Raw genomic sequence first — 21,545 nt, forward strand, 5'->3', positions numbered from 1 at the left:
TTTAAGACGAACCCGCACGCAATAGAGCGGCATATTAAATATTTAAATCATTCACAGAATGGTGTGGGTGACCGCGACTGCTTGGATTTTTGATTCGCTAATGGCTACACAATAGCCACTACTTCTTTTAAGCTGCCATCCGATGTACTCTTGCCACATAAACACAAGTCTCTTGATCAGTGCAATATTTGTTTTTAATTTCTCAACTTGAATCTCTTTTGCGCTGTATTCGCCTGCAATTACTGTGAGTCAATCATCTTGCTGTTTTTATTAGTTTCATACTGATCATTAGATGAATACACCATGAGTGGTTAGGCTAGCGTTTTAAATAAAAATGTTTGCGATATCTCTAGTGGATAGACAACAACAATTTCCTTCTTTGTTCTAAGAAGAGTACTGAACGCGCAAAAAAATATTAGCTAACATAATTAATAGCGTTTAAATCTGTGACGTAACAAAAAATTAATATTACAATTTCCAATGGTGTGAAGAAATCTCACTGATTAGAGGGGCAGTCAAAGATCAAGTCAGTTCAAAGGCGCAAATGCAGTAAATCCGAGCACTATCAAAGAAAGAGCTGAATCGCTCCGCGCCATGAATCGTTAATTGTCAACTGTTCGGCTACGAAGCAAGTGCAAGAAATTTTTACAGGTAAGGTTACGTTCCGATTAATATATTTTTTTCAGTATAATAACAAATATTAAAAAGCAGAAATCCTAGGCGATTGAAGAATATTCAAGCGAGATGCGACTTTCACAACAGCTCACAATCATATTTATTTTCCTTTGCTCTCTCGGATTGAAAGGTAAATTGAAAATATATTTATATCACAATTTTCAAAGCTTATACATTCATGCTTAAAAAATTGTAGCTAAGGCTGAGGAACTTTTAATTGTGAGACAACGACTTCAAAATGCCACGACTGAGCTCCAATGTTTCTACAATGGACCACAAGATAAATCTGTTGGTCTAGCTTGGATTCTACCAGCTGGAGTTCGAAGAGCAAATGAAAGTAAAGTATACAATAAAAACGCAAGAATAATTTAACTAAATGTCCTGCAAATTTATTTTCCAATCAGGCCATCAACGGTGGAAACACAAAAGCTCTGAGTCATTCGTAAGTATTTTTTGCTTTAGTAAAAATATAATATGAATAAAATAGCTGAAGTATAACTTTTCAACAGATTCGAGGCCACTTTGAATACTACGGAACCGTTTGGGACTCCACCAATTCTATGCATGTCAAAAACAACATTTTACCTCCAGTACTTGATGAAAGATGGAACGGTGATTTGAAAAGTTAACCAAAATATAAATGGAGAACTAATAATTAAATCATTCAGAATTCAACGAAGTGCAAACAGCGCCAAACGAAAATTTTCAACTTCTGAGTAGATTTACTACGAATCGATTGCATTTGTCTATCCTTGCGAAAAATGACGCACAAATTGCACTTCAAACTGGCGACTCTGCCCACACGAGCATTTCGTACCTCATCACACTGGACCCGTCCTACCAGACCCCGGGATCGCTTAACCTCGAACTATGTCCTGGCGGGGTTAGCAGGGAGCGCAGCTCACATAGATGCAGTCTATTAACAAAAACTGATGTGAGGCATTTTTATTAAATTTAAATTTAATTCAGCTACCTCAGTCCAAAGCGAGCAATTTATTTCCAGTATCAGAGTTTAAGCTGATTCACGAGCTTTCCTGTTCCATCTGAAGGCCAAGAATAACATATTACACAACGGGATGCTAACATCCCCTTATGACCATACTGGCCGAGCAGGAAATTTCTGCTGTGATATACTAAAAAAAACAGCTTCTCGCTATATTCAGAGGCGGCTGCACTGAATTTTCAACTGAAAAAAATTATTATGCAGTCTATATTTTATTGGTTATCTGCTAATCAAATAAATTTTATGAAAAAAATATTTAGAAAAATTCCTCCTCAAACTATAGGGACGTTTTGATTAAATTATTTTTAGTCTCGAGATTCGGCCAGCTTGTTGAAGAACGGCAAAGAGTGGACACACTTCACAATTTCTATAGAAGAGGAACACAGCCTAGCACACCGCATCAAAATGATTGATGCGACTAGCGGAAAAATTTTGCTTGACTATCGGAAGCAACCGGCTTATCACAGATTACCAAGCGGTATATCTGTGAGGACGTTGGACTCAACCGGATCATGGAAAATACATGCGTGTATGGGATACCATCATTTATCCAAATGGGTCAAGATTTTAGTAAAATTGTTTCAGATCGCGTGGTGATCCATAATGCAAAAGAGGACGGAGAGGGATTCAACGTTAATGAAGTGAGCAAGCCAACAAACTCATGTCTTCACATCCATTACTTTTTCAGAGCGGGCTTTGGAAAAGCGCTAGTTAGAACCAAAGACGGAAGCGTTACGATTGAATTAGAGGTAGCAAATATTTGTAATAAACAAAAAAGACTTTCTGTCATAAATTAATGACCAGCCAACCAATGGAAAGTGGAGGCACGCAATTATTAGGGCGCCGATGAATCCACCATCGGATTATTTGCATTTTATCCCGCCATTCGGTCCTCATTTGCATTTCGTGGGCACGGTTTTTGCAATCAACCAACCATTTCGAGTTTGTGGAGAGGAGGGTAAGCTTTTCTAAAATGTCAATCTAAACAAAGTGTTGAAGCAACCCACTTGCAGAGTTCTTCACTTCAAAAATCGTGCTACCAGAAGGGACAGACCCAACAAACACAGTATGCCAAACTATTTCCAGTGACGCTGACGAGCAGTATGCGGCAGTGCATGGAACCATCTTTACAGAGAAAAACAAAAATAGCGGTAAAAATATTTTAAATTGCAAATTTTTGTGCGAAACGGAGCATTTTTTATCATTCAATGCAAATCAAATGATTTCTTAATTTAAAAATGTGTAATTATTTGTAGTTTTACTGTTCTTTTCCTATTCCGATTTAATATAATTAATTAAAAGTAGATTGCCCGAGAAACACTTTTGGCAAATACTGCAATATCACCTGTGGAAGTGTAATGAGTGACAAATCGTGCCAAAGCAAAGTTCAGTGCGACAAGGAAATTTGCACCTGTTTGCCAGGTTACATGCCAACCAACAAGTGGGAGACTACATGCTCAACTGTCACTGCTGGTAAAAATAGTTTTTATATTTTTCAACAGATTATTTAAAACTGCATGAATACATATTTAGAGCAAGCCACCATTGCCCCTCAGCTAACCGAGTCACCATTTTTGGCTGTCGAGGATGAAGATATATCTATTAACAAACAAAGTTCTGAAGAATACATCGATTCTGAAGCGGAATACACGCAAGAATCAAGGGAGCAAAATAGGAGTTATGTGATTTGGTGGATCGTTGGCATCACTTGTTCCTGGTTAATAACCATGTGCGCCTTGGTTCTCGTTTTTAGAGAAAGGCCAGATCTGGTGCCTGTGTGGATGTACAGTTTGATGATGCGCTGCACAGGCCGAAATGCAGGTGGTCAATTGATCAATGACGAATAAGCGTTTTTTAATTATTTTGTTATCTAAAAAAAACTAGCTCTCCAGTGATAACACACAGGGACTTTTTTAATCTAACTTAAAAATATTACTTCATGAAAAGTCATGCCTGTATTTTTCAAAGCCAGCTAAAGAAAAAAAGAAAGGAAATTTTGAAATCAATTGTTTTTTTAATAAAAGCCTTAATTAAAAGTGTCAACAAGTCGTCATTATTGAACTATCCATGGGGGCCATAACGTGAGCCCTAACCTATAGTAATGTGATTATAGATAATAGCAGGGTTGCATTTGCTTACCACCCGGTTTTTCACCACTGGTTTTTACCACTCAATTTTTACCAATTTCTAGCGCAAGAAATAAAAGAATGATTAATTTTTAAAACCTAAAATTTGCGGTCGGAGTGGTGAAATTTTCCTCTTTTGTGCAGATTTTTTTCTTTTAAACTGTCATTTGCTGCCTCAATTTCTCCAAAAACATATCTCTGAAAATTTCTCATTTGAGTTCATGAGCTAATTATTATATTGAAAACAGAGGTGCAAACATATTATGCCTGATGCCAAAAACCTGGTAAAAATTGAAAAAGGGGGGTTTACCACTGCACTGCATTTTTTTAATTTACAAAAATGCGGTGTTTTGCAACCCTGGATATTAGGCATTTTTTAGTATCTGCAAAATAGAAATTGACAAAATTTTATTAAAAGCGCGAATTTTACTTAAGACAAATTTTATATTGTACGTTATATTACATTACGTAAATTAACCGAATTAAACTTGGCTAATTTCAAATTTGTTTTCAAAATATTGATTATAATAATCTATAAAAGAGAATTAATGAGAAACTCAATTCTCAAGCACGTAAAGAATCTCATTAATATTTTTGTCGAGATTCTATTTCGGAAATAGTTTTTTAGGACTTTAGGCAGAACTTATTAATAATTTTATCGAGGTATGCTGGAAAAAAGAATAAGAAAAAATCGAAAAAATAATGAAAATTCATTGTGTTGTGCAATAATATTGTGTAAACCGCGCCCAATGAAAGCAAAAATTAATGTAGCCAAGGAGGTGTGGCACTATCGACTTTTTGCACGTCGACGCCTCCTTGACGTTACGTCATCAACGAAGCATTCCGCCCTTTCTCATGTTTAGCTGCGCGATACGGCACTCAGCAATACTCACAGGCCTGTGCGAATTTTCTTATTAGTCGTGCTGCAACTGTTAATTTGCATTTGGGCAGGTAAGATATCGGCCTGCCTTATCTTAACGTGCCTGACCAATCTGAGCGGCTTTATTGAGCGTAGATCGATGCAGTCCTAGGTGAATTAATGACACGTTCCCATCCACAGAGCGTATGGAATTGCAGACTGACTTTTGCACCACCTGACTCCCGACTAACATGGCCGAGAACCTGAAGAAGCGCCCTACCAAGGGCATTTTGAAATCGTCCACCAGCTTCGAGAAGCAGGAACAGGCGCAGCTAAAAGCAGCCAGCAGACAGAAAGAGACCAAGTGGGACGAGATGAATATCATGGCAACTCTGCATCCCGCGGACAAAGACTACGGACACATGAAGATCGAAGAGCCAAAGACACCTTACAACTGGGCCAACGAGGAGTTGGAGTCGATGGACGTGTCGGACGGTAAGGGCATTGATGCCATGGCGTTGGCGGAGAAAATTTCCACAGAGGCAAACCAACTACCAACGGTGTGCCAGGAGGAGGAGGAGGAAAGTGAAGAGGAGGAGGAGGAACTACCCCCTGAACAAAAGGCTCGGAAAAATCACTTTGAGAGCAAAAGAAAAATGCATTATAATGAGTTCCAAGCGGTGAAATTAGCGAGAAAATTAATGGAAGAGGAGGATGACGAGGACGAAGAAGACGTTGCTGCGTCAAGTTCTACGTCTAACAAAGATTCCGAGCATGAGGAGGAGGAGGAGAAAGTGGAAAAAGAAGAGGCTGCCACAGCTGAAAAGGAGGAAAAGAAGCCCAGTGACGTGGAATAAAAATAGTCATTTCACTGGCAGTATGCACACAAATGCGAACAAGTGATACAAAAACAATTAAGTGACACAGCTGGAGCCAAATAAGGGCGAGAATTTGGCTCAAATCCTGTTATCTGATCTGGCTGGACTAAATACGCCGAGTCTTGACTGTTTAAATTTAAATTATTATTTAATTGATCGATCGCCATTGCAATAACAAATATTATGACTCATGTTGCTTGACAAAACGTAATACAAGTAATACTTAATTATGTCCTAGTCGTCGATGTATCCAAATTGGCTGAGGGTGTGTGAACAAAATCATTCGATTCCTAGGCAATTGCAAATTTCAGATTATTTAAATGTTTTAGCAGAAAATGTCCATATTTGGTGCGAATAAATACAAAAATCCAACAGAAATGAGAAACAAATTTGAATCTTATATTTTATTTAACCTTCGCCAGGCAAGATTGGTCAAGACACGTTAAGTTCGTGACAGGAAAAATTAAGATCGATTTAATTACCTTGAAATATTTCTAGAGACTAATGCTCCGACCCTTCCTTGGCCTACTAAACTTTCGTACATCTGCTGTGCAAGCTGCGCGAAAAATGGTTCGGTACCTAGGCCAACAAGAGGCCATTGACGTCGATGTGGCCCTGTTCAACGAATACCGATTCTCAGTGGATCAACTAATGGAGCTGGCCGGCCTGAGCTGTGCCACTGCCATCGCCAAGAGTTTCCCTGAAAAAGTCGGACAGGAGGTGCTCGTCTGCTGCGGCGTTGGCAACAACGGCGGCGACGGCCTCGTTTGTGCCCGCCACCTTGCCCTCTTCGGCTACAAACCCAGCATCTACTACGTCAAGCGCCCTGACCCGAGCAAGACCCTGTACAACAACCTGGTGTGTCAGTGCGAGAAGATGGGAATTCCCTTCGTGGAGGTGTCAGACGTGGACAGCAAGTACGGCTTGGTCGTGGACGCCCTGTTCGGATTCAGCTTCAAGCCGCCTGTCAGAGAAGCTTTTGTGCCCATCATGCAAGCCCTGAAGACAACAAAAATTCCAATCTGCAGCATCGACATCCCTAGCGGATGGCATGTGGAGGAGGGTTGTCCTCCGGAGGGTGGAATCCAACCGGAGCTGCTTATCTCGCTAACCACCCCAAAGAAATGTGCTGAGCATTTCAAGGGAAAGTTCCACTTCTTAGGAGGAAGGTTCGTTCCCCCCGGATTGGCACAAAAATATAAGATGGATCTACCAGTCTATCCTGGGACTGAATTGTGCGTTCAACTGAACAATGATTATTTGTAGAAATTTGAGTTGTCAAAAATAAATAAATTTGAGTACATAATGAACAATAGAGCCATGATACTTTTTAATGCACCAAAATCATAAAATAAATTTATACATATACAAAATCATAATCAAATTATAATTATAGATTGCACCACAGTAATGATATAACTCACACTTTTTGACCAACTAACACACTTCTCAGTAGGTTATAGGGCATTAACATTGATTCTTTTCCCATCAGACTGAGAAGTGTAAAGTGAGCGGAAAAAGTGTGATAGTCCACTGTCCCACTCATGAGCATGCTAAACACCACCATACCTCAAAATGTGTGCAGTCATTATAAATAAATTAAATATAATGGTACATATTTATGTATGTACTTGTCTTGAATGTCTTGCCGTAAATTCATGAAAATTTTTAAGAAAATGCATTCAGGAGGAAAACTAACAAACCATGCATTTTAATTCTGCGCGCTTACCTTTCAATGATGAGCGATCTAACGATATCTATAATATTCTGTCATCCAACCGCTTTAAGTTTTTATAAGTTAATAGTCAGCATTCATAAATCATAAATGAATAACACAAATCATGACGGCGGATGAACGAACAAAACACTATTATTCACGAAGTTAAGCTGTTACTGGCTGTTACTGTGTATGTCGTATGTATGTTCGTTATTTTTGTGTTTCCCTTTACAATTAGATGCCATAGAGATGCTAATACTAGTACTATTCAGCAAATTCAATCTGTTGCCAGATTCAGAATCACTAAAATTTTGCCACACTTGTGGGAGGAAGGTTTTGATTGGTCGCACATTTGGCAGCGGCAGTTTTATTGGCTCGCGATCATATGGTAGGCACAACGTGCCTAGACGTGCTCTTCTGTTTACATTTTCATCCCCGCCTTCCGCTCCACAGTGGACCCTCCACCACCATCCACTAACTCTAGTACTCTAGTATCCAACTCACAAATCCGAATCAGCTGACGAGGTCAAAGGACTCCATTCAATCTAAACATCGAAGCCTCAAGAACGATCCAGAGTGGTTGAGTTGCCGTCATATGGTTCGTGATTCAGATAATGTATGTAATTTTGACTATTTTGCGTTAGATATTTATGTAATGTACCTACACCGAATCTGGCCAAACTTTAATATGTATTTATTTGTTTTACGGCACTTTAATTATATAATATGTAAAACTAAAGATTTTTATACCAAGACAATAAATCTTGATTATGTACAGCTTTTACAGCTGTCAATGCGATAGTTGTTGATGCAGATTATGTACGTATGTATGTAATAATGATAATGTCTTTTACCTATATTTCTAGACAGTGTTTACCGGTATATTTTCAGTGTTGGAAAGTTTAATTTCGTTCTTTCATTATCATTGCAAAAACCTGTCACGCATGTGTCCTATTATTTTCCATGTTTTTAATATTTTGTGGTGTTGTGAATTAATTATGCCACAACCAGCTGTGTGACATTTTCAATATTATAATGTTATGGCGACTTTTCTTTCAGCCATGCCTAATAGGCATCTTACTTTTTTGCTGTGTCCCAATTTTAAAGACTGGCTCCTGCATTAATATTAAAAAATCGTCTCATCAATAAGTCATATATTTTGATATTTATAATTGTATTTTTATTATTAGTAAGAATAAACATCAAAAAAATTAGCATGTCCACGTAACGTTTTGAATTATAAGATTTTATGGAACAAGAACACACACTCATAAACTCTGGTCCTGGATGCATTTTATCACCATTATTATTTGCTTTAATTTTGCAACCTCATTATTAAAAATTCATGCAACTGCAGAGAATAGATAGTGGGGTAAAACATTTTTTCACTGATGTATGGCCTCTGTCAACAGGATCCAAGCATTCAGGTAGTTTAGAGCAACATGACTTTCCTTCAAATTCCATACATGGCGCAGAGGAACTTGGCAAATAAATTTGGCGCGTCAACACTTGGCTTAAGAAATGTTAGAGGTCTTCTTTTAAGTCAAAATGCAACAAAAGACTCCAGGTAAGTGCGAAAGGTAATTCTGTGAATGAATCATCAAGATGTATTCTTAATTTTAGATTTTCTTCAACTTCGACAGCAGCGCAAAATAAATTTGATGTGGTCATTGTTGGAGGAGGTATCGTCGGGATGGCCACAGCGCGAGAGCTCATTATGAGGCACCCCGACATGTCGTTTGCTGTGCTTGAAAAAGAGCCAAATCTAGGTGCATTTGCAATTCTGAATTTTCTGAGTGAAAATAACTGTATTAATAAATTTGCTTGAATTTGGCAGCTGTTCACCAGAGCGGCCACAATAGCGGGGTCATTCACGCTGGAATCTACTACACGCCTGGCACACTGAAAGCCAAATTGTGTGTGGAAGGCTTCTTGATGTCCTACAAATATTTTGATGAGAAGAAAATTCCATACAAAAGATGTGGCAAATTAATTGTTGCTACAAACAGTGACGAGGTAAAGAAACTGGATGAGATCATGCGCAAGGGCGTAGAGAACAAAGTACCTGGCTTGGAAATTGTCGATGCAGCAAAAATAAAAGAGATTGAACCTTACTGTCGGGTAAGAAGAACAGTTGAACTCTAAAGACTTCATAAGGTTATTTTATCGCTTTTACTATTGAAAGGGCTTGAAAGCGGTGTGGTCCCCAAATACGGGAATTGTGGACTGGGGCTTGGTGACCAATTACTATGCAAAGGACTTCAAGGAGTTGGGAGGGCAAATCTTCAACAATTTCCCTGTTTCTGGTTTCAGTGAAACGGCTGAAAGCAGTAACAATGATGAAAACAATCACTGCATCAGAGTTACTGGGGCCAAAGGACAGGTAATACAGAAGAATGCATGAATACCAATTAGCATAATTTGTCCCTCTATAAAAACAGGAGGTGCGCGCACAATATGTAGTTACCTGCGGTGGGCTGCAGTCTGACAGAGTTGCTCAAATGTCTGGTTGCTCAATCGAGCCAAAAATAGTCCCATTCCGTGGAGAGTATCTTCTCCTGAACCCAGCCAAAAATCACATGGTGAAAGGCAATATTTACCCTGTAGGTTTTAATGTTTAATGTGCCAAATCTACAGACCATTTATGCAATTCTTTTTTTTAACAAGGTACCTGATCCAAGATTCCCATTCCTCGGCGTTCATTTCACCCCACGAATGGACGGCAGCGTTTGGCTTGGTCCAAACGCCATTCTGGCCTTCAAAAGGGAAGGTTATGGATATACCGATGTGAATTTGACCGACTTACTGGACACTATCAAGTTCAAAGGCTTCAGGAAACTTGCTCTGAAGTATGTTGGCTTTGGAGTGTCGGAAGTTGTCAAGTCAATATTCATCTCCAAGCAGCTGAAGGAACTCCAAAAATTCATTCCAGATATTGATGCGTCAGACATTAGGAGGTACTTCGCAATTTTTACGCTTTTGCTTAAAGTTAAATTTAATTCATTTTTAGGGGCCCAAGTGGAGTTCGAGCTCAAGCCATGGACTCGAATGGGAATCTAGTGGAGGATTTTGTTTTTGACTCTGGTAGCGGCCCACTGTCCAAAAGAATTTTGCATTGCAGAAACGCCCCGTCTCCTGGGGCGACTTCATCACTAGCAATTGCAAAGGTGATTGCAGACAAGATGAAAAACCAGTTTAACATCTAAAGTACGGGTCTTCAACTTTGTTTTTGATTATATTTTATGCTCTTTGCACAAATTATATTGTTGGTTTCACGGATTTTAGTCATGAAATCATAACTTAAAATATTTTATACAATATTCTAGCAATATGATTCAATAATTTTTGTGATAATTAATAAAAATTGCAGCTACATTGGTCATGAATTCTAGCAAGTCTTTTGCTTGCAAAAATATTTTCTTGTCACTACCGGAAACCTCATTATTTACTAGAAGTATAAAACACGTTACTGGGGAGATATTTACAATTATTGTTAATACTTATTAATTAGCATTACTCTGTATACTTAAAAAGAAGTATAATGGCGTGCAAATTTTTAAAATTTGTACGCTAAAAACACATTCAAATTACGGAATGCAATAAAGTTGCTAGAGATTGTTATTTACAAAAAAATTGTCGTTTTAATAAAACAACCAAGAGCCCAAAATTTAAGATGTCAACTTTCCTTTAAGGGTCCAAGGTCTATAACTAAGGTTTAAACTATTCTGATTTTACTAGCTATTGGAACTTAAATAAAATGGAAAATATTTATATAATTGTAAATACCGTCATTAAGCAAAAAACTGGTATAATAATGTAACTTAATAGTATTTTTCGTACTTTGTGCAAAGATTTATTTTTGTTACAGATAAAAAGAAATAATTGTTTATATTCAAATGACCTCTGTTAATAATGGAGGTTAAATTTAATTTGTCAGACCCTAATCGAATTCTCTACAAAGTCACCTTCGCGCGGTCCACCACGACTTGTCATAAAATCATGTTAAAAAAACTCTTCTCCGCCCAATAGAATCAAGCGTAAGGGACTGTGGTACGGTAAACGTCATCCTATTGGTTACTTTTGAACCGAGCGGGAAACATCTGTTTCTGTGTTGAGTGCAGTACAGTTCCAAGCAGAAAGTAAAGAATTGACGCATGTAAATATTCCACAACATTCGAATTTTTCCTTGAAAAATACAAAGTTATCATCAACATTTGAATATTTTTCGTTTTGTATAAAAAATGAACGACCATCTAGAAGAGCTTGAAGATTTGGTCATCGGTCAAGATGTATCTGTAAGTTATCGCTGTTATAAAAATTTTCTTGACTTTTCTTGCTAAAATGAAACTATAATAAACCGCTGTGGCAACGGCGATTGCCAGTAACTTCCTACAAAGGGTTGATCATAATTATGTATCTAATTCTATTATGCATTCAAATTCCAGGTTTCGTACAAGAGAGTCAGCAAGGATTTCAATGTTCACGTAAACAACGCTAAAAAGTTAGAAATATCCAAAGAATTTGATGAATTTTCACAGCTAAAATTACATTGCAGAATCCTATCAACTTTCGCCGACAAACACAAGGATGCTGTTTCGGAAACTCACCTATTCTCAAGCAAGGTTATCTCTGACGAAGGTTCATCATTTGGATGGCAATTTTGTTTAGTGCACAAGGAGGACGTGCAGCTGCTGAATAAATCTAAAAAATTCGAGAACACTTCAAGCCATGTCTATTCAGTCTACCAAGGCTCTCGGAGCAAGGAAATACTTGCAGACATCGCGACGAGAAGTGAAAATCCTGGAGAAAGGTTTGTTAAAAAAGTATATGAGAGTCCCAAATATATTTCAAGGTTTTTGTATAGTTTTTCAGGCATTCAGAATAAAAATGTTTGCATACGAGAGAGCAACAGCAGGAGAAAGTTTACTTCAAAAGTGGCCGAACCTCCTGCGTTCACCAAAAAGAAACAAGAGATTAAAAAGAAACCTGAAGAAAAACCTATTGAAACGAATGCCAAAGCAGAAGAAAGTATAAAAGAGGAGGAAAAGAAGGAACCTCAATCTGAGAAGGTATTGAAATATCTTACCAAGTTTAGCATAACAAACTAAGAATCTATACTTCAAGGATTCAAAATCTAAGACAGCAGGTGCAATCAACAACAAAAACAAAAAGCAGGGAGGCATTGCGAATTTCTTTCAGAGAGGTGCAGCAGCTGCAACAGCTAAGGTTGAACCAAAGCCTGTTGTAAAAAAGGAAGAAGAAAAGAAAGAAGGTAAAATAATAGCGCGAGCGTCTCTAGATATTCATTGATTTTATATATTTAGAGCCTGAGCCAAAGCCCAATGTTGAGGAAGAAAAGAAAATTGCCAATCAGGAAAAACCAGCCCCGAAGAAAGGCAAGCAGAGCTCAAAAAGAAAGTCAGCTAAGCTGGATAATCATTTGGAGAAAAAACGAAAACGTATTATGATTGCATCTGACTCTGAAACTAGCGATGAAGGTATCAATCAAGGAATGTTCTTATAGAGTCGGTCTTATTTTTTTATTTTTTTCAGAGCGCATGGAAGAGGATGATGTTGAGATTGATGAACCTGCTCCACCAACAGCAGAGGCAGTAAAAGAAGAGAAGAAAAACACACAGGAGCAGGAAGGTGTTTGTAGAGAACGCAAACTTGTTGATGAAACGTTTGTGAATGAGAAGGGATTCATTGGTGAGATAAAATGTGATAATAGATTTTAATTTGATACTAAATCTTGATTTTGCTTTGCAGTAACCAAGAAAGTTTGGGTTACAACTGAAGTAAAGGTTGATGAAGATAAAAAGGAGAATGAAGACGTAAAAATTGTGAAAGAAGAGGCCAAAAAAGCCCCTGAGGAAAAGCCAGCTGCTAAGAAAAAGCAAGCTGGAATTATGAGCTTCTTTTCTCGTAAGTGATGAGCTTGTTTACAGTTTACTTAATTAAAATAGCTATTTAATATTCTGAAAGATTGTGCTTCATGTCTTGGAAACCAATTCAAATAACCACTATGATTTCTAAACATCTGGTTGATATCATGGGATTTATTTTAATGACACATTTATTTGACATGCGGAGAAATGAAGGATGAGACTGATTTAAGTTTTGTCTTCTTGACACATACACAGAATTACAAATTAGCTTGTCACCGAAAGTCTTCATCATTTAAAGAAACAACCTGGCCGCCCATTTCAGGGTCGCCGTATGTTTGTTCTTGGCTCTCCTCTTCATCCTGCCCACTTTTTAAATGCAATGTTAATATCCCTGCTTGGCCCTTGAGCGCGAGCATCACTGCGCGACCTCCATTAGCCAGCTCGCAGGCGGTGAATGGATGATCAGGCGTGAAAACGGCTATGCAAGTTCCTAAAAAAGAAAAAATATACCATTTTTATCTTTGGTTTATTACACCTTTGTTCAAAACTCACCAGAACTTAGGTTCCATAATCTCAGTGAACGATCACGACACAAAGAGTCTGTGGAGAGTAAGAAGGAGCCAGTCGAATCTAATCTCAACATGGTTACAGGGGCAGTGTGTCCGCATAGCGTGTGTCGGCAGTTACCTGTTGTCAAATCATGATATTATTCTGGCGCTCTGAAAACCCTGTGAAAAGAGCTCACCTGTTGTCAAATCCCAAACTAAGATCTGTGCATCTTCGTGACCACTGATAACAAATTTATCTTGCGACGAGGAGATTGCAATGGAAACAGTATTGACTCCGGGCTTCCACTTTTTGAACAAAGTGCCGCTTTGAAGGTCGTACACGATGATGAAGTTGGGCGAGGGTTCGTCAACCTCCTGCAAAGAATTAGTCGTTTTTGCGTCGCGTTAATTTGCAGATCGTACCTTGCAGACGCTACACACGTAGTGGCCTTCGTCGGTGATTGCCGCGAGGCTGGTCACGAAATCGTGGTGTGGAATGCGCAGGTCGTACATGAGTTTTCTGGAGGTGAGGTTCCAAACCAGCAATGGAAACGGTTTCTGCGTCTCATCGCCGCAGACCAGTATCCGACCGTCCTTGGACACGAGCAGCGAGTCGAGGAAGCGGTCCTCGCCTGCCTTGAATGTCGTCACGCAGTCTCCGGTTTCCAAGTTCATCAGGTTGATGTACATGCGATTGCGGGATAGTGCCACCAAGTGGTGTTCATCGTGCAGACCAAAGTATGGCATTTTTTGATTCATCACGCCTTTCAACCTGCAAAAGCTTCACTTGGTAGAAGTTCCAATATTGAGGTATGACTGCTAATTCCAGATTTAGTTTTTTCAAATTCTTCGACTTCAAACGTTTTAAACGAACTTTCCATTTGATTTCTGGATTTTAGGGTTTATTTTAGAAACAATCTTGTCAAACGATGTTCTTTTTTTAATTCTTGCAATTATTTTGCTTTAAAAATTGTACAAACTAATCAATTTTAGCTGTCTTGAGGGGGTTTTAATGAAAAACAATTTCGCCAGCGATAACTATCGTTAGTTTTTGTTTATATTATCGTGTTTCTGTTAACTTCTCATTTTGCCTGGTCGGAAAACTCACCTTTTAACAAGCTCTCCCTTGTCAAGGTCAAAAACGGTCAGTTCCCTTCGGCAGAGGACAATACAGCGGCGCCAGTCAATGAGTTTGATGGCTGCAGGCTGCGGCACGTTGGTCAAGGTTCGCACCCGCTGGCCGGTGCACACGTCCCAGATGACAATTTCGCCCTTCTCAGCGGCCAGGGTGCAGACGAAGCGGACCATCTCGGGCAGGCGCGTGATAAAATTGATTGGCTGCGGCTCGTCAGTGGGCTCGCTAGGTCCCAGCGGCAGTAGGGAGGGGTCGGGCGGCGCCGCGCACAGACTCTTCAGCGCCTGCAGCCGCTCACGGCCCTCGGTTGATATGTTTGAGAGGCGGAGATGCAGCTGCGCCCACAGCTGGTGGCCGTCATAGCTGAGCGCCTGGCTACTCGCCTCCAGATGCCCGCGCAACACCGCCGCCTCCGACTCTGGTTCGCTCTCCTCCAGCGCAAAGTCCTCGAGCACTTGGTATACGTTGGCGCCGCACACCTTGTCCAACAGCCACAGATGGTCCAGCAAGAAGCGCTCCTCGATGCTGCCACTCACGGCGAACGTTTGGTACGGCAGCTCGACCAGTTTGCGGATATTGTAACTGTAAAACGCAGACTGTTTTTAATCGTTTGGAAATGAGACCAACATCAGTTTTGTTTAAAATTTTAATTTTGCGTGTGTGATTCATAAAATGCTACTTACAAAATCCCATTCTGTAAACACCCCTCCAAATACTTTTTCATTTATATTGATTTATCAATTTTGAAGGATTGAAAAGTTGCTACCCTGTTAGATTATTTTGTAAAATATAATTATCTCGCACTTTCGTGTATTAGATTGATACTGTTTCAGCCCCTCAGGGCTCAGCAGTGTTTCTATAAAATATCTGTAAAACAAGAATCAGAGGCTACATGAAATTTTAAAACACTTGAAGTTGAAAACGGATACTGCACTCAAAAATCAATTCCTAGCAGGTTAATTACTGCTGAGAGGTTTCATAACAGTGGCTGCGTCCAGTACGAGAACATGCGAGATAATTTGTCTTTTCAACTGTACAATTTAAGCCGCTCATTCTTAGAATCAGACATAGAGCAGTATTTTTAAGTATTAGCTGATATCTTGCTGTCTATTGTCATAACAAATTAGTTTCGCGACTTTAAAATCATACGCTACCGCGGATTGAAGCAATTAATTTTGTAGACTCCTTTGTTCGACTTACGATTCCATGTCTTTGTTGGGCTGTTGAATGATCCTGGCAGTGAGTCCTTCCGTGAGTGCCCATTCTCCGCGGAAGTAAGCTTCAAGCTTCAGGTGAGCGTCCTTTGTGGACTCGTCGTCCATATACCTGTCGCTGACGGCCTGTTGGAAGCTGATATCCCTCCAACGGCGAACACAATATCCTCCCGTTACCCTAGTCCACTCCAGGAACGGCGCGAGATACTTGTTGAGTTGCGCCCAGAACAAACAGGCTGGTGCCCAGGGTACTGCGTTTTCATAAAATCGGAAATTGAAATTAACACGTGTCCAGCAAAAGGAATTGACGCTCACCATAAGTTTTCTCACTGTGGTAAACGCTGTCTTGGGCCAGCAAGTCCAGCATTTCCGAGTCACAGAGCCCGAATTTTGATGCAGATATGAGTGATAATGCTTTTTTGATCTATTATAAGCGTTAATGTTTTAGGTTTGTTAAGGTTCGACAATAATGCAACACTTACTCTGACTTGACCGAGTATTGCCTCCAGTTCCTGTAGGAGTGCGTGAAATTGATCTTTAACGTTTCCTTTTGGGATAATTGTGTGCTCCTTGTCGACCCACAGGGACGTTTGCCAAGATAATATCTACAAATTAATCATGGTCAGCCATAACTTAAATCGCCAATTATTATGTTACACCTTGATATAAAGAGGTAAAGTGCATTCCATGACCGAGTTGCGAACAAAATCTTGGATTTGCTTATTGATGCTGTGGTTGTATTGCACGACGGCTGACATGAGGATACTTTTCGCTTCAGTTTTTCCCAGTTGAGGCACCTTTTAGAAAACTTTCATTCAAAACGATAATTTTTAAACTAATCTTCATTACCTGTATGAGTTTGGTTGGATCGGAAACCTTAGTTTTGATGATCTTGAACATGTCGCTTCCTTCGTCAACTGAGAGGATCAGCTTCAGATTTTGAGGAAGACTCTCTGGAAGCCATTCACACGACTGGGAGCCGAAATTTCTCACTTGATCTATTCCGTCGATCATGATAATTAAGGGATTATGCGAACTCGCGGAACTCATGAGTTTTGGCAGCAATTCTCCGTACGACGAAACATTCTATAAACAAAATCTGATGAGCATAGAAGGTGACATGAAATTTGAACACTCACGTGTGCGCAGAACCAGTCTTCACACCCGGCAAGAATTGAACACTGAGTGATGATACTAAGCAACAGTTGTTCCATTGTTCCACTAGCAGGAGTGAGACCGGTGAACTTGATGATTTTATATGCCTCCGGTTGCCAGACGTTAGCGGCTTGAAATGCTTTGGCCACTAGAGCACTCTTCCCGCATCCCTTTGGTCCGTGCAAAACAAGTGGGGTCACACTGCTGCCCAAAATGTAGCTGCAACGACAAACTAGTGATGCACCTCGCTGTGCATGTTGTGAGCAATGTTCTTACTTTTTGATGTGCTGAATGACCTCCTCTCGATTTATGTTGCATTGTGCGGCCCGTTGACAATAGTTGGCCTGCTGGGCTAGCTCTTGGAAAAGTTCCCCGCTCACGCCCATGCTGGGCTTCAAAGGGTCCTGGGAATAAATAACAATCAAATGGACTGCAAACTGCAACTGACTAAATTGAACGGTCGAGAAGTATGCAACCCGCGCGGCACTTGTGTCGGACCGGTTGCATACTGTAAACTTTTGCAGGCGCCTGATGTGTCTCAAAGAATTTTAATAAAAAAATCACTAACCTTTGCTTCATCCTCAGATATGATTTTCAAAACCGTTGTTCTCAAGTGTGCGTCCAGCTTTTCGGCCAGGTCCTGTGCGTAGCGTTTCTGTTGTTCAGCGTCAGGGTCGGTGGAGGGCACCTTGAAGATGTGCTTCTCGGCCAGCTGCCCTTTCAGGTTGTCCTGCAATATCTCCAGGCGCCTGCGTTGCTCCAGCAACACGGTGGAGGTCTCCGGCGGATCGTCTGGCCTCTGCGTGGTGCGCCAAACCCAAATGCTGCGCTTTGCAAGCTCCTGGCTCATCAGCACCGTGTTGTGCACCTCCTGCTCCACCACGGTGGTCAAGTAGGTGTTGCGCAGCTCAGCTGGAAACACCTCCACCATAACGGCCAGGATTCGCTCGATCTCTAAACGCCATTCGTTGAGCGCCACTTCGTTTTCAGCCTCGTCCTTAACACCTGATAGGTAAAAATAATTTTTTTATTTCATTTTAATCAGACGCATATCGATCGATTTACCGGGAATGTGCGATCCAATGGGTTGAAGCCTGTAGCAGGGTGGTTGTGCGTGACTGTCCAGCTTGTACCATTTTTGAAGTAGCTCTTTGTTGTCAGCGCTGTTTAATGCAAACTCGAAATCCTGCTTCTCGATGGTTTTTGGCAGCAGAGGTGTGCCCAGGGAATCATTAAGAAAAATTATGGGAATTACATATGCTATTTCACTCTGACCTGTGAACACAACCAAACCATAAATTTTAATAATGGTAAAATCATCATTTTAAAGGTAAGAAGAATGAATTATTAGCTACATTGGTGTAACTGGAAAAAATATATCCTTCGTTTTGTACGAATATAATGATTTAAAAATAATTGATTCAAAACTCACGAGCTAATTCTCCAAGACAGAGCTCTGGGAACTCGTGGTCTTGCTGTTTTTCAAGAGCAGTTTTCCAGTGCAAGTCGACAATATGTAGTTCATATCCTTTGCCCCTGCACACGGCCCTGAGCTCAGGGTAGACGACATTGTGCAGCGCGCCCTTCTCGACGCAGCAGTCCTGAGAGTCGGCGGCGCACACGTAGAGCGCGATTTTGTGCGTCTTTTTTAGTGGTTTGCTGCTGTCGAGCGCGCGACCTGTCAGCAGGTTGGCCAGGTGGGCAGGAAACTTAAGCAGCGCGGCACTCAACGGTGGCTCCTTTGGTCTCTGTTTCTCTTCTTTTGATGCTAATTTTGATTGTGCGGTATTTGCTGCAAACGGGAGAAATTTGAAATATATTTAAAATTCTCATCTTGTGTGGTTTAATATTCACTTTTGTTTGGTACTGCAGCAGCAAAAGTTCTGCCGTCGTCAGGATGAGCGGCTCCTCCACCCCCATCATCCCTGTGATTGTTTTTCACATCGCCAGCGTTGTTCTCGGGTTTAGCCAGTTGATAACATGGTGAACTGTGCAGGGTTTGTTTTTATTTTAAATCGCACGAGTACGCGGGAGGAGGTGTGTTAAAACAAGCTGCCGCCACCTCAAGCATTTTACTATCAAGCTGCAAAGCGCCCGTTTTATCAGGATAAAACAATTTTCACTTTCAATCTCATAAAAGAGTTATTAAGACCGGGCGTTGAAATGAGCTTTACGACTTGATAGTTGCTCGAGAAAGGGAGCGAACGGGTTGGGGCCGAGAGAGCTTTGGTGCTGTCTGGCGCAACATGTAAATGCGGGCCTATATATAGCTGGTGGCCGAAAATACGCCGCTTCAACTCACTCTTCGGAGCAAGGTGAGTTGTTGTCCTTGTCCTTGTGGGCCTGCCTGGATGAACAATTGCTGCCCATTGTTAGGGTTGTTCACATTTGGCAGTGCCGTCGGGCTGCCGAAGCATTTTTCCTCCCCAGGCTGCGGCTGCTGGTCGACTCGCTGCCAAATAATCAATGTCGCTCGCTCGCTCGCTTCTTAAAAACTCGCACGCAAGCGCTCTCCATCCAATTTTCTTCTTTGCAACTCGCTCTCTCTCGCTACTCATATTTTCCCGTGCGTAATCATCCAGCACCGCGGCACGCATCCCCGTCGCATTTTTCCCTCCCTCTCACTCGCTCACCCGCTCGCGCGCGCGGCCGTGTGTCCGACCAACCGGACACTTCGCTAATTTCGGCTCAAAGCCCGCGCACGTCTCTTTGTCAAAGGAAATAATCCGATTGAGCAGTGTGCCGGAAACTAAAACTACATCGCTAGGCGCGCGCGACAGTGCCTTCCCTGCTCCTGTCGCTCGCAGATTACCTTTTGCCCCATTGATTTGAGCCAGAGCCTGGCAATTTGGATAGGCACCCAGCGCAATTTAGGTGGCCATAAGATAGGAAGTTCAGAAATAAAAGCATAGCAGCTTTAAAATGTTCAGATCATAATCATGATTCTTTTACATTTTATGGCTGCTTAATATTTGGACTTCAATTCATTATGATTGTATTATTTAATTTTATTTAGCACGCAACATATGTTACTAAGGATTTAAAAAATTGCCTTTCATATACCCTCTACAGCCATAATAATATTATCTGAAATGTCTCTCCATTAATATTTTAGTTAGTTCTATATTTCAGGGTAAACAGGTTAATTAAATCCTTTCTAAAACGAATCCCCATGAAAAATCAATGAAATTGCAAATCTTTTAATTCTCTAGCCAGAGGTTTTTCGCAGTTTGATTTAAATTCAAAGCATTTATTTTAAATTAATGTATCACCTCAATCTTTTTTATTCATTGAATCTTTTGGTAGGATACATATTCTGTACAGTTCTATAACATCTATGGAACGAAACACTCTACTTCTTGAGGAGCTGGTGGCGCAGGATCAAAAAGGGAGCAGCCAATCCACTGCCGAAGAAAACGATGAAAAGGGCCGTTAGTCTATACCTGTTCTTGATCTGGAATGGCAGGTTCTGAAAAAAATATTAACAGGCATCAAAATTAAAGCATTGATGTTACATAATATTATTGGTTAAAAATGACATTTTCAAAATTTGTATCAACAGCTATGAAAATTAGATTGATTATATAAATCAAAACTTTGAGCAATCACCTGCAGCAAAGATAAACCCCAATTTATGATTCAAATTGAAGAGAAACGCGTCAATTACTTTTCCTTTTGTAGGTATGTACATACATATGTATGTTTAAAATGAGGTTACAACATAAATTCCCTATCGTCGAAGGGAACAAAAGACGAGGAAAATGATCTAATCGAAACGTTTAATTCCCTCTTAACTGAAATGAAATAAAACAACGTTCGTAAAATATGCCGTAATATTTGAAAAATAGGCGCTATTGATGGGCTTGATGGAAAAAACATGAAGAATTGAGTGAAAATATTATTTTTCGACTAGCTGCAGAAATAAAAACGCCATGAATTATGTATTATTTTTTAACTTCAAGCCCATCAATTAGTAATTAAATTTACGTTAAATCGAGGATGACGATAGATAAGGGGGCATATCAAAAACTTTTCCACGTCTCAATGGTCAAAATTGGGCCTAAATTGCATTTTCCGGCTTTTCATCTGTTTATCACAGCAGTGCACATCAGGAATAGAGCAAGATTTCGGGTTGTAAGAAACAAACTTACATCTCCAGGCATGGTAACATGATGGTCTCCACCTCGCCTGATAGCAGAGGTCGTGAAGGTCCTAGCAACCTGGGACAATCTTGAGGACAGCATGTTTAATTTTCGTTAGAAGATCCACTGAAGGGAACAAGGTCGAATCCAGACGAAAAATGTCTGCCGAACGGAAGAGATATACGCGAGTACGCTTGCGCAGATA

The 21,545-nt window shown here is 40.3% G+C and overlaps 7 protein-coding genes across 12 annotated transcripts; 5 read left to right on the plus strand and 2 right to left on the minus strand.

The window, feature by feature from the left end:
* The first annotated feature begins 61 nt into the window (after positions 1 to 61).
* On the plus strand, positions 62 to 3,724 carry LOC135933898 (uncharacterized). 5 transcript variants are annotated; one of them, XM_065475309.1, is made up of 13 exons: positions 62 to 244; positions 492 to 651; positions 709 to 805; positions 872 to 1,012; positions 1,080 to 1,117; positions 1,185 to 1,287; positions 1,344 to 1,609; positions 1,988 to 2,207; positions 2,264 to 2,427; positions 2,483 to 2,636; positions 2,692 to 2,829; positions 2,981 to 3,151; positions 3,212 to 3,724. In XM_065475309.1, exons 3-13 carry the CDS (start codon positions 745 to 747, stop codon positions 3,523 to 3,525), a joined length of 1,770 nt encoding a protein of 589 aa, XP_065331381.1. In that variant the 5' UTR covers positions 62 to 244; positions 492 to 651; positions 709 to 744; the 3' UTR covers positions 3,526 to 3,724. The 5 variants fall into 5 exon arrangements, with proteins under 5 accessions (XP_065331381.1, XP_065331379.1, XP_065331382.1 ...); XM_065475307.1 differs by having other exon boundaries at positions 712 to 805; XM_065475310.1 differs by having other exon boundaries at positions 721 to 805.
* A 901-nt stretch (positions 3,725 to 4,625) lies between these two features.
* Positions 4,626 to 5,930, plus strand: LOC135933904 (protein phosphatase inhibitor 2-like). Its single transcript, XM_065475317.1, has 2 exons — positions 4,626 to 4,755; positions 4,865 to 5,930. Exon 2 carries the CDS (start codon positions 4,915 to 4,917, stop codon positions 5,518 to 5,520), a length of 606 nt encoding a protein of 201 aa, XP_065331389.1. The 5' UTR covers positions 4,626 to 4,755; positions 4,865 to 4,914; the 3' UTR covers positions 5,521 to 5,930.
* On the plus strand, positions 4,639 to 6,858 carry Naxe (NAD(P)HX epimerase). The gene is made up of 2 exons (XM_065475316.1): positions 4,639 to 4,755; positions 6,040 to 6,858. Exon 2 carries the CDS (start codon positions 6,046 to 6,048, stop codon positions 6,805 to 6,807), a length of 762 nt encoding a protein of 253 aa, XP_065331388.1. The 5' UTR covers positions 4,639 to 4,755; positions 6,040 to 6,045; the 3' UTR covers positions 6,808 to 6,858.
* Positions 6,859 to 7,703: 845 nt separating this feature from the next.
* L2HGDH (L-2-hydroxyglutarate dehydrogenase) lies at positions 7,704 to 10,644 on the plus strand. 2 transcript variants are annotated; one of them, XM_065475313.1, is made up of 8 exons: positions 7,704 to 7,856; positions 8,671 to 8,825; positions 8,882 to 9,027; positions 9,096 to 9,379; positions 9,444 to 9,641; positions 9,700 to 9,861; positions 9,926 to 10,215; positions 10,269 to 10,644. In XM_065475313.1, the coding sequence occupies exons 2-8, from the start codon at positions 8,701 to 8,703 to the stop codon at positions 10,462 to 10,464; spliced, it is 1,401 nt and encodes a 466-aa protein (XP_065331385.1). In that variant the 5' UTR covers positions 7,704 to 7,856; positions 8,671 to 8,700; the 3' UTR covers positions 10,465 to 10,644. The 2 variants fall into 2 exon arrangements, with proteins under 2 accessions (XP_065331385.1, XP_065331384.1); XM_065475312.1 differs by having other exon boundaries at positions 7,708 to 7,874.
* Positions 10,645 to 11,384: 740 nt separating this feature from the next.
* On the plus strand, positions 11,385 to 13,242 carry PolD3 (DNA polymerase delta subunit 3). The gene is made up of 8 exons (XM_065497842.1): positions 11,385 to 11,553; positions 11,704 to 11,759; positions 11,814 to 12,068; positions 12,123 to 12,327; positions 12,383 to 12,530; positions 12,583 to 12,756; positions 12,812 to 12,967; positions 13,028 to 13,242. Exons 1-8 carry the CDS (start codon positions 11,500 to 11,502, stop codon positions 13,189 to 13,191), a joined length of 1,212 nt encoding a protein of 403 aa, XP_065353914.1. The 5' UTR covers positions 11,385 to 11,499; the 3' UTR covers positions 13,192 to 13,242.
* A 55-nt stretch (positions 13,243 to 13,297) lies between these two features.
* LOC135948523 (NACHT domain- and WD repeat-containing protein 1) lies at positions 13,298 to 19,777 on the minus strand. The gene is made up of 17 exons (XM_065497836.1): positions 19,501 to 19,777; positions 19,053 to 19,186; positions 18,631 to 18,990; positions 18,264 to 18,473; positions 17,767 to 18,203; positions 17,475 to 17,602; positions 17,183 to 17,417; positions 16,893 to 17,129; positions 16,703 to 16,840; positions 16,526 to 16,648; positions 16,359 to 16,467; positions 16,030 to 16,294; positions 14,803 to 15,411; positions 14,118 to 14,466; positions 13,892 to 14,069; positions 13,699 to 13,833; positions 13,298 to 13,636 (listed from the first exon to the last, which is right to left on the minus strand). Exons 1-17 carry the CDS (start codon positions 19,566 to 19,568, stop codon positions 13,419 to 13,421), a joined length of 3,933 nt encoding a protein of 1,310 aa, XP_065353908.1. The 5' UTR covers positions 19,569 to 19,777; the 3' UTR covers positions 13,298 to 13,418.
* Positions 19,778 to 20,447: 670 nt separating this feature from the next.
* Positions 20,448 to 21,537, minus strand: LOC135948530 (cytochrome c oxidase subunit 7C, mitochondrial-like). Its single transcript, XM_065497844.1, has 2 exons — positions 21,350 to 21,537; positions 20,448 to 20,667 (listed from the first exon to the last, which is right to left on the minus strand). Exons 1-2 carry the CDS (start codon positions 21,440 to 21,442, stop codon positions 20,551 to 20,553), a joined length of 210 nt encoding a protein of 69 aa, XP_065353916.1. The 5' UTR covers positions 21,443 to 21,537; the 3' UTR covers positions 20,448 to 20,550.
* Positions 21,538 to 21,545: the final 8 nt, after the last annotated feature.

The sequence above is a fragment of the Cloeon dipterum genome, chromosome 1, assembly GCF_949628265.1.
Source record: "Cloeon dipterum chromosome 1, ieCloDipt1.1, whole genome shotgun sequence".
NCBI lineage: Eukaryota > Metazoa > Arthropoda > Insecta > Ephemeroptera > Baetidae > Cloeon > Cloeon dipterum.